Here is an 18,093-nt window from a genome sequence, read left to right on the forward strand (position 1 = left end):
ATTTATGATTCTTTTAATTGGAAAAGGTCCTATATATTTTGGTCCAAGTTTTTTACAGGGCTGTAGGGACTTTAGGTATTTTGTAGATAAGTACACCATTTCTCCTATAATGAATGGTGTAGGCTCAACCCTTTTTTTTATCGGCTTGTGCTTTGTATGCCTGCCTAGCTTCATCTAGTGCTTTTCTAACTATTGGCCAGGTGTTTTGTAGTTTTTCCATCCATTCTTTCAGTGAAGGGATCGTTGGTTCGTTTGGGGTTAATTCTGGCATGAGGCTGAAACTTTGACCGTTGGCTACTTGAAAAGGAGTGTAGCCTGTGCTGGAGTGGACTGCATTATTGTAGGCAACTTCTGCAAACGGAAGTAAGTCCGTCCAATCACTCTGTTGGAAATTTAAAAAACATCTCAAATATTGCTCAAGTACCGACTGGCAGCGTTCCGCTTGTCCATCTCCTTGAGGGTGGTGGCTAGATGTCAATCCCTGAGTGGTCCCTAAGAGGGATAAAAATTCCTTCCAAAATGCAGACGTAAATTGCACTCCCCTATCAGAGATGATGCGTTGGGGTGCCCCGTGCAATCTGTAAATGTGCTGGATGAAAAGTTTTGCTAAGGCCTTTGCAGTGGGAATTTTTTGGCAAGGGATAAAGTGCACCTGTTTGGAAAATAGGTCCGTGACTGTCCAGATAACAGTATTCCCATTGCTTTCTGGCAATTCCACTATAAAATCCATGGCTATTTCCCTCCAGGGGGCTGAGGGATTTGCCACTGGTTGTAATAGCCCTGGCGATTTCCCTTGCAACCTCTTTGCAGATGCACATGTTGGGCAGCTGGCAACATAACTTTCTATGTCCTTTTTCATGGATGGCCACCAAAATTGCCGTTTAATTAAATGTAAAGTTTTTACAAATCCAAAATGCCCTGCTGATTTTGTGTCATGGCAAAGGTGCATGAAAGTGACTCTTTGAGTTGTTGGTATATATAACTTTTCCCCTACCCAAGGCAACCCGTCTCTCATTGTGCACACATTTTTGTTTTTCTGGAACCATTCATCTGTTTCCAAACTTTTTCTGAATTCAATTCCAGTTTGGCTGTCCAGTTGTGGTTTTAATTTGGCTTGGGTTCTTGTGGTTACTGGTGCTGCCAGTTGTGACTCTGCCATTATTGGTCTAGAGTCTGTGGTTCGTGCGCTGTTATATTGAGGCATGCGAGATAGTGCATCTGCCAGGAAGTTCTTTCTTCCTGGTAAATGTTTGAGCTTAAATTGGAACTGGTGAAAATGCTGGGACCAGCGGGCTTGTTTGGGATTGAGTTTCCTGGACGTTTTCAAGGCTTCCAAATTTTTGTGATCAGTCCACACCTGGAAGGGGATTTTGTTGCCTTCCAGGAACTGTCGCCACGTGAGTAATGCCCAACGTATCCCATAAGCCTCCTTCTCCCATACGGGCCAGCGCTGTTCTGTTTCTGTGAGTTTCTTGGATGTATATGCACAGGGTTGCAATACCCCTTCATTGTTTTCTTGTAACAGAACAGCCCCCACTGCCACATCACTTGCATCTGCCTGTATTACGAAGGGCTTGTCCATGTCTGGGTGCCTTAGTACTGGTTCGGCAGAAAAAAGTCTCTTTAGTCTCTCAAAGGCTGCTTGGCACTCCATTGTCCATGTTAGTGGCTGGCTAGCTTTTACTGAGGATGCTCCCTTCGTTTTTAGTAAGTTAGTGAGGGGCAAGGCTATCTGGGCAAATGAGGGGATGAATTGGCGGTAAAAGTTTGCAAAGCCCAGGAAACTTTGTAGTTGAATTGATAGCACCCCATGGGGCAGTTAAATGCAGTCTTCCATTCGTCCCCTTCCTTAATTCTCACACAATAGTAAGCTTCCCTTAGGTCTAGTTTAGAAAAAAATTTCCCTTTCGATAGGTGTGACAGCATGTCTTTCATGAGGGGTAGAGGGTATAGGTTGCTTTCACTGATTGTATTCAGGGCCCTATAATCCACGCATAAGCGTAAAGAGCCGTCCTTCTTCTCTCTAAAGAGGACCGGGGCAGCCACTTTAGGCTTGGCTAGCTCAATGAAACCTCTCTCTAGGTTTTTTTAAATAAATCTTTCCATTTCCTCCTTCTCCTTTGGGCTCATGGAGTATAATCTGGGCTTCGGGAGTTTTGCCCCAGGCTTGAATTCAATGGTACAGTCTGTGGGTCGGTGGGGGGGAGCTCATTTGCCCTCTCCTCACTGAAAACTTCAGCAAGGTCTCTATATTCCTCTGGTATTTCTGTTAATCTTTTTTCCTCTCCTATGGATGCTTTTTCTATTCTTGATTCTGGTGGCCTCCCTTGGGTTTTAAGTCCATAGGGTCCCCCTTTGGGAATTTGATTTCTGTCATCCTCCAATTTACCCAGGGGTTCCATTTTTTCAACCATTCCATCCCTAGAATCATTGGGCGTTATGTCCTCTTCATGTTTGCCCAGGGAGAGGTGTATTGGTAGAGTGGCTAGGGTAGCTGGCACCCCCCCTGCTATGGATCCATCTAACTGGCCAAATGAGATTGGTTGTTCCAGTCTCCTCGATGGGATGCCCAGATTACCCACTAGTGTTGGGCTAATGAGGCAGCGGGTGCAGCCAGAGTCTATTAAGGCTTTCACCTTCACAGCTTCGGGCTTGGGGGGGATTAATATAGTCACTGTCTTGAGGATGGGTGTGATGCGTCCACTTACCAGGGGTTCACCCTCCGAGATGTCATCTGAGGCATCCATCGGCCCTGTGATGTAGGCTGGAGTTTTTTCCCCTTGGTGAGTAGAAGTGGGGGGTTCTGCAATTTCCATCATTCTCATGGCAGTTTCTTTTGGCTTAGCTGAAGACTTTCCGGATTTGTTGGTTGGGGATCTGTCTGGGTTGTGCTGGGGGGCTTTGGAGCGGCATTCTACAGCTCGATGCCCTTCTCTTCCGCACTTGAAACACCCCATTTGCTTCTTGGCTGTAGCCGATGATTTCACCGGTTCGTGTGTCAGCTCAGGCGGGGGGCAGCTCCATTGTTTTCCTCGGCGGTGTCTCTTCAATATGTCGATCTCTGCTTCCTCTGCCAAGATGTACCATTCCTCAATTTGGTGTGGGTCCCCTCGGGGCAGGCAAGCGTCATATAGATCATAATTTAATCCGTCTTTGAAATGGCTAAGGAGGATGTCTTTTGGCCAATTCAGTTTGCTGGCAATGGCCCGGAATTCTTGTTTATATTCAGCCACCGGGCGTTTGCCTTGCTTCATTGGGGGGGCTTTCACGGGCTTTGTGATCAGCCAGGGGGTCTTCAAATCGTCTTCTCAGAGAAGACATGAAACGGTTGAAGTTACTGAGTTCTGGGGCATTGGAGTCATGCAAGTTCACCACCCAATCTGCAGCCGGTCCATCCAGGGCAGATTGCACGATTCGGATGCGGGCTTTGTCGCTGGGGATGTCCTGCCCGTATTCCTCCATGTAGCTGAGGACTTGGATTAGGAAAAACCCCAAGCGTGTTGGCTCCCCTTTGAATTTCACCTCCAAAGGCGGACGTCTTGGAATGGATCGGTGCCTCCGTTGTTGGTGGTAGTGTCTTCCGTCCAGATCGCCATCTGTGGTTTGGTAGGGGGTGGGACTACTGGATCAGCAGATGTCCCCGGGGTTGCAGGTTCCACTTCCCCTTGGTGTCTCTCCCTTTGCGGCTCCAGGAGCTGAGGCGGCCGTAGGGCTCAGGATTCTCCTCTCCTAGGGAGCTGAGAGTTCTCTTCATCAGGTCAATAGCTTTCTCTAGGATCCAGTCTGAGTACGGTGCCCAGCTTTCTCCCTCTTCACTTGCATGCAGGGATTTCTCCATCTCCTGCTTCCATTCTGGTTGCTTGGTCCCCCGTCTCAGGGTCACCTTTCTTGATTCCTTTCTCCACTCACTTTTCTTTCCAACGCCCATTGACCAGCGAGGCTTGTGGTCCTGTGTCTCCACCACTTCTTCTCCTGAGGAATCTGACCTCTCGGATCCCAACATCTGGCAAGGTTCCAACTGGGTCAGCGGCTCTCTTTCCAGGGAGTTTTCCCCCTCTCTTGCTCCATTGTCTGACATAGTAAATTTTTGCAAAATCCCCCGGCAAGGGTCTCCCTTCCAGGTGGATTAATTTTGCAAGTCCTGTCTAATGTAAGGACCCACCCCACTTTGCATCTTAAGAAGACAGAACTCTTGGAATAATTCTTCCAACAGGAATCCTTTATTAAGAAAAAGTGGTTGCAGGTGTGCTAGACAGGACTTGGGGTTTAAGCTCTCCCATTCGAGGTTTTAAGGGGTTCCCCAGTAGTCCCACCCAATCACCCCCCCCTTCCAGTGATAGTTTCAGGCATCACAATCCCACCCCTTTTTTTCCTTTCTTCCGTCTGGATGGAGACTTCAGATAAACTACATGAAAGGTAAATAGCCTCCTTTGTTACGATAAGGTCTTTTGGTACTAACCACATTCAAACTCTTTGAGGTTGCAATAAACACATTCAGTTCCTTAGGAGTATACTGAAGGAAGTGAGGGCCATAAAGCCCCTTTGTTCTCCCCCTTCTCTCCCTCTTATGGCAGAATCCAGAGAAGGCAGAATTGGGGTTTTCTATATTTGATAACTAAAGATGAAATATAATTGGATTCTGACAACATCCAACTTTATTGTTATCAAGTTTGGCTAACTGTTTTCTCATAACAAAATGAACAAAAGTGATTGGTGAATGCATTGGGCTCTGGGTGGCTCAGAGGAAAATGGGGAAATAACTATGCCTGTGTTTGGGTGGGAAATCAGAGCTGGTTTCACTTCTTTTGTGCCAATGTAGATTTTCAGTAAAGTATTATACTCTTGGTAAAATTATGTTCCAGGAGTTTCTTTTTCTGGAAACGCCAACCAGACAGTTCACATTGGGTTCTTGGAAAACTACAAATTTTTACTGTCACAGGATGGAAGGGGAAGATTATTTAAATAATCTTAAATTTAAGTTCAATTTAATTTTATTTTGGGTCCACTCAAACTTTTTTTGAAATAAGGTCCAAGCTTATTGGAAGCTTGTTTCCCCTTTTTTATGCTCAAATGAGCTTGGGTGCTTCAAACTTAAGCCAGTTTTATTGTGAGTCTAAAGTACTATTTTCAACAAAGAAATTATGCTGCTGTGTCTTAAGTTACCAAAATATGATTTTATATTTAACACTTATCTTTGTATTACAATGGTCCCTTGTGTGAAGCTATTTAGGTTCTGCAACAACAATTCATCATTGGGTAGGATCATATTCATGAATAAAGTTTATTCATCCATTACAAATACAACCCATTTTTAAAATTTGCTCTATATACTTTTACCCAACTATCCTAAGATTTGTTTTGTTTCTCTTTTACGTTATAAAGTCTAGTTCATTTTATTCACATGATAAATAACCAAGTAAAAAGATCCAAAATATTATTGTAATTAAAGTAGTCATTCTTACCATTTGCTTGAATAGCTGCAGAAATGTTTTCACTTAGGCACTTATACACATTCAGCATATCTAAGTAGATTCTTCCAAGCTGAATCACAAATGGATGTCCAACCGCTTTACATGCTCTCACATTAGTTTTTAGGATACTTCCCAACTGCTTAACTGTTTCAGAGTCTTTAAGAATATCAACATTCTGTTAAACAGAAATTTGTGCATTTAGCAAGCAAAGCAACTCTTCATCTAGTAGTGTATAAAAGTTAATGTTGTAGTTCAGTACAGATCAATTACTAGTATGTTACTAGTTAACAATTCAAGATGAAGGTTTTGACCTTCAAAGCCCTATGTAGCATGGGACCAAATTATCCCAATTACATTTGCCTGTCCCACCAGAGGGAGCATGTTGAAGGTCCCATTGCCTAGGAAGCTTTACTTGGCAAATCCTAGGCAGCAAGCCTTTTCTGCTGTGGGCCCTGCATTTTGGAACATTATTTTCCCCAGAATGAGGCCAGCTTTATCCTTCTTAAATTTCCAGACATGCCAAGACCTGGTTGTGTCATCTGGCTTAGGGGCCCCAGGGGACTGGTGCAATATTTTTAATATTGCTTTTCACCTATTTTTTTATTTTTGTGCTTTTTATAATTTTAAAATTTTAGTAATAATATTAATACTTGTTGCATATATGGTTTTTAGCTTTGATGCACACCATCCAGAGTAACCCGTTCGTGAGATGGTTGGCTGTTTAAATATGACAAATAGGTAAATAAATAACCTGTAATGCAACAGTCCCATTTCATTTTATATACAGACAAAAATATTGGTTACATATATATTTTAGTACAGAGATGAACCACACAAAATTAATTATTTAATGTTTTAATAATAAAACAATTCCCATAAAAATATTTGCTATTCACCAATTTTTTCTTGAAAGCAAAACAAATCACACCCAACTTAATCTTCACAAGAAATCAATATTTTCTGAAACTATAATCATGCCTGCAAGGAGTATACATATTATGAACTCTTACTTTTGTAGCTTGTTGAATTATGCTGTCCCATACTTGATTAGGGAGTAACATATATTTCTCTATTAAATGCTCTTGTACTGTCTGGTCAGTCTGAGCACCAATCATGTATCCAACTGCTTCATAAAAAGTATGTACCTAAACAAAGAAAAAGCATACTAAAATATGTAATTGAATGCTTGAAACTGAATAACAATTTCAATAAAACTGTTAACCTATAAGTTTCAAATTTTATGCTTCTTTTCTGTTTTAAAATCTTTAGATTTCTATTAATGCAATTTACTATTCAATAAAGAATGGATCAAAAAAGTATATTCTAGTGGCAAAAGAATATTTTCCAAGATTTAAAAAACAGCCTTATTGATGCCCGTGTTTTTGCACATTCACTTATTTTAGGTATTTTTGCAATATCATAACTTGATATTACCTGTTGCGGCTGAAGATCACAAATAATTGTGTTAATATTGTTCAGGATCTCATCAATGAATGGCATTACTTCTCCAACTTGAACTTGAACAAAGTGCCTTCGACATTTTTGCGCTATTTTTATAAAAGTATCACAAGCCATGTCCTGGACTCCATCATGAGTTTCTAAAGGAAAAAATTAGAAATAGTTGCTGTTATAAGAATGCTTTGTGAAGGTATTTCCCAGTTGTTCATATACTGAATTTCTTCAGATTGATAAATGAAAAGCACACAGTAATAAGTTTATTTCTTTTCTATAAATGTAAGTAGTATTTTAAATAGAAATAGTTCTAAAAACCCATCTATTATGATATTTAATAGTACAGCAGTAACTGTTACTGATTTTAACATCATTTATTATTATACAATCCAAATTGAATTCTAGATATATTACCATGCATAAATTCAAATAGCTTGTTGACGACAGTCTTCAGAAATTTCCAGTGGGCTCTCAAAAATCTTGGATATTGTCCTACTATGTACATTATATTTGATGCAATAATAGCTTTATTATCTTTTCCTCTTTTTTGTTCACAGAGTCCAAGAAGATCCTACAGAAACACAAGATTCATAAGAAGTTCCATTTTTATTTATGATAAAAATTATGTTAGAGCAGCATTGCAGAAAAAATTAAAAAATAAGGTAAAATAAGTGAAATTAAATGCTTGTAAATGAATAGCTGAGACCTCATCTTGTAATAAATGCTGTAATTATACAAAACATGAAGACATTTTTCTTGATACTCTGACCTAATTAATGTAGCACCAACAAAGAATATATAGTAAGACAAATCCTCTCCTGAGTAACTAGTAACAGAAGTCCATTATAATGATAATTTCAGTAAGATACCAATTAACCAACTGAAGATTTCAGACACTGAACCTAATATATCAGTTTTAGCATAGATGCTTGAATAAAAATGTTCTAAGTTTCATTAATATACCAATTAACTGAAGATTTCAAATGTAATAAAAAGTACACCAGTGAAATCACACCAATAAAACACCACAGCAAACAAATTCAACTAAAACTAATATATCAGTTTTAGCACAAAGAGATGCTTGAATAAAATCGTTCTTGCTTCCTAGAATAACAACAAATTCCAAAGACAAAGAGCAGTCATCAAGATGACTCTCCCAGTTTTGTTCCCAACAAGTGGACCAGCCCTGCTTGAAAAGTTTAATAGAGAATATACTCTTTCCAGCAGCTTGTGTTTGAATAATGAATATCGAGTAAAGGAAATTTTTAGAAGACACTCTATCCTATGTAGCTACCCCTTGCTTAGTTGTTATGTTGTTTAGTGGCTGTTCATAAATAGGATGGTAAGGTTTTTTTTTTTTTAAATCCAAATAATGTGCACTTACAGCCAAATTTGTGCCTGAGAACAATATCACTGCCACTGTTGCATGGGACAACTTCATCTCAATGAGATGGCTACAACAGTGAACTTTGCAACATCTCTGTCAGTCATTGCTTAGCCACTATTTCACTTCCAATTTAGGGAACTAAATGAGATGGTGTATTTGGACTTTAAGGCATTCAAAGTGCTGTTTACCAGTGAGGTTGTAATACTGGTGTTTGACTTTCATGAAAAGAACACCAACCTTTTCAGGATTTAAACCTCATTAGAAGTTCAGAGTTTCCTGATACAGCTGAGTATTTGCAAAATTGTCTTACGTTAATTTTCTTTTTACAAAAGATAAAGTTCCATGAGAAGCTATTAATGACTATATGTATTGCAGTCATTAGTATTACCTTTATTACTGTTACAAGAAACCTCTTCTCATCTTCTTCATGCATTGCTCCACTTATTGAACCTATAGCCCAACACAGGGTGTTGAGATTTTTCCATGACCATTCAGTACCATTTACTTGATTGTGAAGCTTCTCTGTCATTATTCGTTCAGTATCTGCATAATCCAGATGGGTAAGATAAACTGGAAGAAATAATGTAAGTAAGTTGATAGTACAGAATAATGCAGAATATCATTCTCCACTAAGATTTAATGAAGTATCTAAAGCAAATTGTAAAATTTGCTAATTTTTTTCAGAGTTGAGGGAGACCAATACAAACTATAAACAATCATAATAAAACTCATAAACACCTGTAACAAAAATTTCAATCTACAGAATCAAGGTTAAAATAAATTTGTTTATTAAAATAATATAACCTATGCACTGGCTTTGCTTGTGGCTGTCAATTGAAAAACAATTTATCTCTTTCTATAAACTGTAATAGTATAAATTTTCACATTTTATTTTGGGGATTTTTTTGTTAAGAAAGCAGAATGAAAGGTAATAATCATGCAAATATAATTTACCCAGTGTTTCTCTCATGTTCTTATACAAGTTGATAGAGTCTGTATCTTTCATAAATTCTCGAACAACTTCTCCTTGATCATTTTCTACAACAAGTACTTCTTCTGGTTTTGCCATGCGGCTAACCATCAATAATCGCACCTATATATATATTTTAAAAAACATAGTATGTAAATAAGATTTTCACATCATTACTTAATTGATAGGCCAGATGAGGCAGAGACCATCTAATGCTGAAAATTTATTGTTGATTATTGCAGTAGAGAATTTGAAAATCAAATTACAAACTTGATGTGCATTTACAAAATGTTGATACTATTCCTTAATATTATAGACAAATGTTTTTCTTTGTAATGATAAAAAAGGTCATTCATATGAAAAGCAACCAAAAACCTCATTTGCTGTGACACAAAATTCATACAGCTGGAATCCTTAACGTTTACTAGTGGGTGGCTGTGTACCTGTGACTATCACACTTACAACCCCATCAGGTTCTTTTCCACCTCACCTATTTAAATGTTATTGTTTTCAAATATTTATATAGCTCTCAAACTTAAAACATGACTCTGGGCAATGTACAGCATTAAATAACAATATAAAGGCAAAAATGTATATCACAAAAACAAACTAAAACAATTAAAAAGAGCCGAGGTGGCGCAGCAGTTAGAGTGCAGTACTGCAGGCCACTTTAGCTGACTGTGTTCAGCAGGTCAGCGGTTCAAATCTCACCGGCTCAAGGTTGACTCAGCCTTCCATCCTTCCGGGGTAGGTAAAATGAGGACCCAGATTGTTGGGGGCAATGTAAATATAAATATATATATATAAATATATACACACACACACACACACACACACACACACACACACACACACACACACACACATATATATACATATATACATATACATACATACATACATACATACATACATACATACATATATATATATATATATATATATATATATATATATATATATATACACATATACATATACATATACATATACATATACATACATACATTGCTTACTGGTATACACCGCTTAGAGAGTGCTTGCACTTAAAGCGGTATATAGGTCTCATAAATAAATAAATAAAATAAATAAATGACCTTTAGAACTTAAACTGATTATATCTTTTCAATTGGGAATTCTATTCATCTTGACAGGGTAAGATCCAAGTCTCGGCTGCCTTTGAAGGGCTATGGGGTAGGGATCAACTGTAGTATTGGGAGAATTGGAAATGATTGTTCCACAGGAAAAGGGCCACCACCAAAAAGAATGCCCCCTGTATCTCACAGGTGACATTGCTTCAGAAACAGGGGGTATAGTCTCTTCTCTTGGAGTGTGTGGGATAGGCAGATATGCTTGAAAAGCCAATCTAACAAATAAACCAGTCCAATGCCATGCAGGACTTTATAGGTGATAATCAGCATCCTGAATTGCATCTGGAAGCCTATAAGGACGCAGTGCAGCTTGCAGAGTAGAAGTGTTACATATGTATAATGATGAAATCCCATAACTATTACTGCATTCTGAAACAATTGAAACTTGTATGGTTTTCAATGACATCCCCATATAGAGTATGTTGCAATAATCCAAATGAGAAGTGACTAAAATTTGAGTGATCATGAGCAGGTCCTCCCAATTCAGGAAAAAAATATAGTTAGCACAACTGTATAAAGATCTCCCTGATTACAGCATCACTAGCTCTTCAAGTAGGAATTATAAGTCCAGAAGGGCCCCCCCCCCAATTGTACACAACATACAAGTGGAGTAGCAAATCACCATCCAGAGTCCAAGATAACATGTATCTCCAGAAACCCAGTTATTACTGTGTTTCCCCAAAAATAAGACCTATCCTGAGAATAAGCCCTAACTTGATTTTTACATGTGTGCCTAATATAAGCTCTATCCCCAAAATAAGCCCTAATTAAGACCCTGCCCATTCTGTCCCCCCGTTGGTTGTACGAAATGGGTGAGGCGTATGGGTAAAAATCAAGCTAGGGTGAGGGTGGAACTGCCCCATGCATCCTCTTACCTCAGGACCACTGTAGCCAGGCTCCCACGCCCTGATATCTGTATTACTGCTACCTGACTTCTGCAGCCGCTTGTGGCCACTACCAGCAGGTGGCCGCATGGCACCGGTGTCGCCACTTGCTGCAGGCTGCCGCATGGTACATTGTGCCAGTGCTGCTGCTTGCAGCAGGCTGTATGGTATGCCGTGCCATTGCTCATGGCAGGAGGTTGTGTGGTATATGCAAGCGGCAACACCAGCATTACATGCCACATCCTGCCGCAAGCGGCAGCCCTGATGCAAAGAATCACATGGCCTCCTGCCATGAGTGCCAACAGATGTCAGGCAGCGGCACAATAGGTGTCAGGGCATGGGAAGCCTGGCTGCGGTGGTCCTGAGGTAAGCGGGTAAGATATCACCCGAAAATAAGTGCCACTTTTGGAGGCAGTTTTTTTTAAAGACCGGAGCTTATATCGAAAACACGATAAGTCATAGCAGGGCACTGCAGTAAACTCTTTCATACTTACAGAATATATAAATAAACTGGAGATTACAATTACCTTAGACAGGACAGGCAAATAAAGTTGTCTCCTGGGAGGAACATCAAAATGCTGAGTGCCTGATAGCAATGGAGAAGCTGATGTTGAAAATGGACTCTCCCTATATAATTCAGCAGCCAGATGATTCCAATACTCCAGACAAATCTTGAAGATTTCAGTTTCTTCAACTTCAGATACCAGCAACATGTAATGGAGAGCCTAATATAAATTTATTTTGGAGCTTAATTAATAAAAGATTTAGAAATTGCTCAGATTATTTTAAAGCATCCCTAAAATGAAGTAGTTATAAAACTGCTCTGAAATTGTACTTACAACCTTCTCCAAAAAGAAAAGTAAAAAATTGCTGAAACTGAATACATAAAAAATAGAATTCCAGCATTTTTTTTCATTTTGTCATTTAAGTTATTGCATTAAATTGCAAATACAATAGATGAGGCGAGTGAACAGAAAAGGCTGTTTCTGCTCTAATCTGTCTGTATTTACCTTTTCAAAAACTACCAACCAACCAATCAACACCAATTAATAGTTTATCCACACCAATCACTAAAAGCAACAGAAAAATAAAAAGGACCATGTTCAGATGAAAGAATTCAAAAATCAGGGCAGGCAGTTTCATTCATGCATTCAATCAAGTTACTTATAAGCTGCCTAATCATAGAAGTAATGCACAACATTAAATGAATGCAATTTAAAACAACAAAGGAAAAAAATAATTCAAGAAATATGGAACCATGTTGGGGAAACAAAACAACTCCACAATCAATCAAAATTAAGACAATATTTGAAGAGTGTCCACAAATTAATCTATCACAAGATCAATGCAAATTTTGTGGAGAATGCTATTATCAGAATGCAGAGGCAGCCACAAAGTAGAAGTCCCATATGACATCACTTAATTGGAGAATGGCAGTCCTGTACGTTTCTAGGCTCTGAGTTACGCAGAGGTTTACAGATAATAGTCAATATCTTGAACTGCTAGAAGCCAGCAGGTAACCAGTCAAGATTCTGCATATAACTGCAGTGGGATGTAAATGTGATATAAACAGATCAAATAAATTTGTGCCACTGCATTTTGGACTAAGCTCTGATTTCCAGGTGGAATCCCATGTATAGTAGTCCAAGTGAGAAGTGACTAAGTCATGAGTGACTTGAAGAAGGACATCCTGATTATGCACCAGATGCATCTATGCAAACATTATTCAAGCTGTTGTTTCAATTGCTTGTTGAGTAAAGGCAGCATGACTCCCAAATCATGAGCACAATTTGTATAGCAAAGTGCATTTCCATCAGTAAAAATGGAGATCCTCCAGAAATATAAGGTGATTGAATCCAAACTAATTTGGTCTTTTCATTATTAAGTTTCTTCCCACCCATAATTTAATAGCCACCTAATGGCAATGGGACAGATTCACCACAATATCACCTAATATCTGTATACTGATGTCTGGCCCCATACTAATATTATTTCATCTAATGCCTCATGGGAAAAATGCTAATCCCCAAGGAACTGCACAAAATAAGGGTTAATTGCCATCTCTACAACACCATCACAACTGTCCTGGGAGGTAAGGTTACCACAGTGCCTCGCATGCCCAGGGATGCTCCAACAGGATTCCATGATTGATTGTAGCAAAACCAGATAAATGAGGTATTTTCAGGAGACTTATATCTCCCTTATCTGAGGCCCATAAGAAGCATCTGCAAGCATAATCAATGCTACCAGCTGCATATAGTCCTATGTGCAGTCCCAGATTTTGCCTTTAAAATTTGAAAGCCAAATGGCTTTTGTACAATATTTATATCTTTTCTTGTAAACTAAGTTCTTATACTATGAAGCTAAATGCATTGTTTTCATCTTAGGATAGCCCATCCCCGCATCCAAATCACCAAACAATCAAATACCTTAACTCTGTTCATCTGGTAATACATTTCAGAGAGTGTTTATCTCTGAAACACTCAGAGATAAAAAATATTTTAAAAAATGAAAAAGGTGACAGCCAGATTTTTTTAAAAAAAAGTTTACAATTTCTTATGCAGTTACAGTATCTGCACTGATAAGGTACAAGATAAATATCTGGACTGGAACAATTGCCAAGTTGACAGAAAAATACTTGAGGAATTGATTTATGAGGTTTCCTACTCACGGTAGGACTGCCATCGTGGTTGACTCCCAGCTCTCAAGTTTTAATCAAACTTATGAGATAGAGAGATAAACTAAAATGGAATAGAAATAAGCAACCTGGTCTATTTTACATCTTGTCACAAACCAAGTTTTAGTACTTGTTCCCCACATCTTCACTTTGACATAGATGTGAATAAAAATAAAAAGGAACTTACTTCCATTAACGTTTCTCTCAGATTTAAACGTTTTTCTATAAGTTGGCCATGCTCTTTTAAAAAGGTACAAAGAAACAAGCTGAGGTTCTGAATGAAATTCTGTTCATCATCTTTTCCATTGGAATATGCTAGTCGAATATTGGTGTTCAAAGGAAGCATCTAAGAAAAGTAAAATGTAGTTATAATTTTGATCAGTTAAGTCTTGCCATTATAAAACATACATAAACAAAGACATTGTATTTATTCCTCAGAGCAGACTTTCTTAACCTTTCTATCTTGGAGGAACTTTTGACAAAATTTTCTGATCTCAGTAAATCCTTACATAAAATTTGCAAAAAATATGAAAACTTCCCATATATAATTCACTTCTAATCTACAATCCGTTTTGCAATGATTACAACAGCAAAACAGCAGGTTGCCACTGAGTGTCAGAGCATTAAAATTTGAGCACGGTATATAAAGGTCAAAAAATGTATTTTTTAAAATCACAATCTCCCATAGAACCCCAGTTAAGGAAGGCCGCCCTGGAGTTATAAAATACTTCCTAACCAACTTTCATCTGAGAAACTCATGAAAATTCTCATCTATACACAAAACTAGACTTCAAAGATAGTATAACACTTCAGAAATGACAACTAATATTAACAAAGCTTATTGTAACAAAGCTCTGCTTAAATATTCTGATTTATTTTTCTTTGGATTAAAGCTATAAATAATTCAACTGAGAGGAATAAAATTTCAGTCCACTTGCAAGTCCCACATGTATTTTCAGCTAAAGATAGTATAGTATTCAGAGATATAATGTTAAGGCTGATTTTGAGCAGATTAACCATTCAAATGTATTCCTTTTACTGTGCCTATTATTACTGAAACCTGAGTGCAAGAGGATGACATGTTTCTCTATTGGAAATCTGCTCACCTGGTTTTTGACATGTGCAACAGACGCAGTTCCTAGACAGGCAACAGGTAAGGAGGAGTTGTAATCTGAGACTTAAGATGTGCTACGCTATAGATAATTGGAATAAATTCAGCTGGGCTAGAGGCCAGTTTGGTTTGCTGGTTGTGCATTACTGCTACTACTGTATCACCTATTCTTGATTGTTATGATGGTGGAGTTTTCCCAGATACAATAATGTGGGACTTGAACCTACCTTTCTTCAGCAGGAGGTCTGGAGTGGTTCTGGAATTCATGGCTGCTATGGCAATCATGGCACTGACACATGAGAGACCTCCCATTAAACTATGGAATTTTGTAGTGCAACTCCCCCCTGCAGCAGAGGAACACCTATTAAATCAGCCTGCTGCAGCTGTCTTATGGATTTTTTGGCTTTTCAGAGGTCTTTTGATGAATTTCCCAAGGATTTGATGGGCCATTCGGATGAACTTCTGGTCATCTAATGGAATAGAGGTCTCCAGAGTGATGGACTGGATTGTACTGGAGGGGCATCTCTTGTTGGCAGATTCATTGCAGCTCACTGGTTACTGAGCAGTTTAGGTAAATCAAGTAGCAGACATGCCTAGAATGTTCCTGGGGGAACATCTATCTTCAGTCTGATTTCTACAAGCATAAGCTTACATTGGTGTATATATAGCAGTGATTCAAGCAGCAAAAAGGAAGCATTTTGCTAGTCATGACATTGGGTTAATGCTACCCTTTGGCCTTTTTTAAGATGACTCCATCTCTTCAATAGAAGAATATTCATCAAGACCATTTGAAGAATAACTGTGAAGAATTCTTGCAGCATTTAGCAGACAAAACCACTCCTAAACATGAGGAAGAACTTGATTCCAGCTGGACAGCACCTGAAGAGATGACTGGGGTCTTGTCTTATGAAGTGGAATTATTTTATGTCAGTGAGTCCGAAGACTGTGGATGGGATCTTCATGGTTGGTCAAGGCCTCCCATGAGTTGGCAGATTGCCACCAGTCAGTAATCAATCCTTCTTTCCCCGTCACCTCTAATCAAGATGTGATAAACCCCCTGCTCAAGTTTTGCCTAATCTGAATTGGACAATTTTGGATCTATAGTAACTTTCAATAGCCATCTGCTCTTTGGAACTCCGCCCTATTCAATTGGCTCTGTCCCACTTAGATTTTAGTAAAATCATTTTCTAATTACACTGGAGAAGGGTATTCTAATTGCAGCTGAGGTTCACAGGCACCTAGTGTTTATATTTTTTTATATGAATATCTTCGTTATTTTATATATTTATAAACTATCAAAGCCTTTGGGAGTGACTGGCACTTAAGCAAATTCAATCAATAATGCATCAACACAATTATATTTCTGATTATTTAACTAAAATGACATGATGCTCTTAAGTTAACTGAGTGATCATCCTGTAGAATCCCAGGAAATGCTAGCTATTAAAGCTTAGTTTATGAATAAAATCTGCAACAGCCCAGAACAGAAATGTGATTAAAATAGGTCCCCAAAGAATAAAATCTATCCAAACTGGCAGTCTGGGACACTCTGTAAAATTTCTTGAATGGATACATCAAGCTTTGAACTAGGAGAATTTCTAAGTGGACCAGATGCATAAGTCAGAGGTAACAATTTCCAATGACAGAATTTCAGCAGATTGTGAGCAGGAATGTACCTAACAAGCTATCTGTGGTTAAACATGGCTATAAAATTTTCTGGTAGTAATTGATAGTAATAGCAATAATAAGTAAGGTTAATGTCAATAAAATAGTTGTAAATGGAAGGTGGAATAGAAAAATAATTTCGTAAAACATTTTAAATGACACAGTCCTGACTTTTTTGAATGGCATAGGAACTTAATCCCTTACAATTTTTTATTTATAAATCAAATTTATATAGCCATCCATTCATAAGAAATGATTCTGGGTACCATACAAATTCAATTAGAAGTTACACTCTGAAGCATTTTAGGGCCAAAAGGATCTCAGATCTTACACAAAGTCCAGCCCAAAGCTAATGATTATCTCCTCTCAAGACAGAGTCTGAATACAGCCCATATATTACCATGCACATAACATTTTGTAGTTATTAATGTGTAATTGTGTATTAAAGCTTTTGCAGTTTCTCAGGATTTAAAAAAAGGCTTCTATGGGGGAAATGCTTTTAAAAAAGCCAAGAGCAGCTTATTCAATGTGAGCAGGAAAAATAAAAGGAAACCTGCTACTTATTTAATAAGCAAATAGAAAAGATCAATAGTTGAAGGTGGAAGTTACCTGTTTCAACTGCATCATGGTTAAAGTAAAAAGTGTGACAAATTGTTCCTCATACTGACTCACACTGACACCAGCAATTTCTGTCAGGCACTTCAATGAAACATTTCGGAACATAGGAACATTTAAAAACTATAAAAGAAGAAAAAACAACATAAGCTGCAATGTCTTGTTTATTAGGCAGTCAAGAACTAATTTTTGTTCTCAGTAAATTAATCTACACATAGCAATACTTACTTTGTATATTAATGTACTGATCAATTTGGTCTCAAAAATATAGCCCAGTGGAATCCAGTTGAGAAATCGAAGTAAAGTTTCCAATGTTGCATGAACAAGAGGAGCATTTTGAGAGTTCTCCTATTAATAAAATAATATGTGAGCAAATTCACCTATATTGTGAAGTGGTACCTTACAAACAACAATTATATTATAAAACTTACCATCACAAACTGACATAGCTGAAATATCTGGGAGAATTCATTGCACATGCTAGTAGTAAGAAAAAATAATCAAGTTTAGTATTAGGCAATTTATTTACCATCTTAATATATAGGACTAAAGTGGAATATAGATATTAATGCATTTCACATAATATAAGTTACGGTGACGTGAAAAAGTAAATACACCCTATGTAGAGTATTTTTTTAATGTATGGGGACATGGCAATATTTTATTTTCACTCAAACAATATACAATGATAACATTAATCAATCCCCAAA

The 18,093-nt window shown here is 38.0% G+C and overlaps 1 protein-coding gene across 9 annotated transcripts in view; it reads right to left on the minus strand.

Annotated features, from left to right (window-relative positions):
• Positions 1–18,093, minus strand: part of XPO1 (exportin 1) — a 64,389-nt gene that overhangs the window by 12,967 nt on the left and 33,329 nt on the right. For all 9 annotated transcript variants that reach the window (XM_039347574.1, XM_039347572.1, XM_039347571.1 and 6 more), the window contains 11 exons: positions 17,815–17,863; positions 17,612–17,731; positions 17,378–17,506; positions 14,180–14,338; positions 11,843–12,040; positions 9,265–9,403; positions 8,699–8,880; positions 7,338–7,494; positions 6,906–7,069; positions 6,482–6,616; positions 5,463–5,646 (listed from right to left, as the gene is read on the minus strand). In XM_039347574.1, the coding sequence (XP_039203508.1) occupies positions 5,463–5,646; positions 6,482–6,616; positions 6,906–7,069; positions 7,338–7,494; positions 8,699–8,880; positions 9,265–9,403; positions 11,843–12,040; positions 14,180–14,338; positions 17,378–17,506; positions 17,612–17,731; positions 17,815–17,863 (1,616 nt within the window). The remainder of the gene's footprint in view (positions 1–5,462; positions 5,647–6,481; positions 6,617–6,905; positions 7,070–7,337; positions 7,495–8,698; positions 8,881–9,264; positions 9,404–11,842; positions 12,041–14,179; positions 14,339–17,377; positions 17,507–17,611; positions 17,732–17,814; positions 17,864–18,093) is intronic.

Source organism: Crotalus tigris, unplaced genomic scaffold (genome assembly GCF_016545835.1).
Source record: "Crotalus tigris isolate CLP2741 ecotype Arizona unplaced genomic scaffold, ASM1654583v1 scf7180000018085.976183, whole genome shotgun sequence".
NCBI classification, from domain to species: domain Eukaryota; kingdom Metazoa; phylum Chordata; class Lepidosauria; order Squamata; family Viperidae; genus Crotalus; species Crotalus tigris.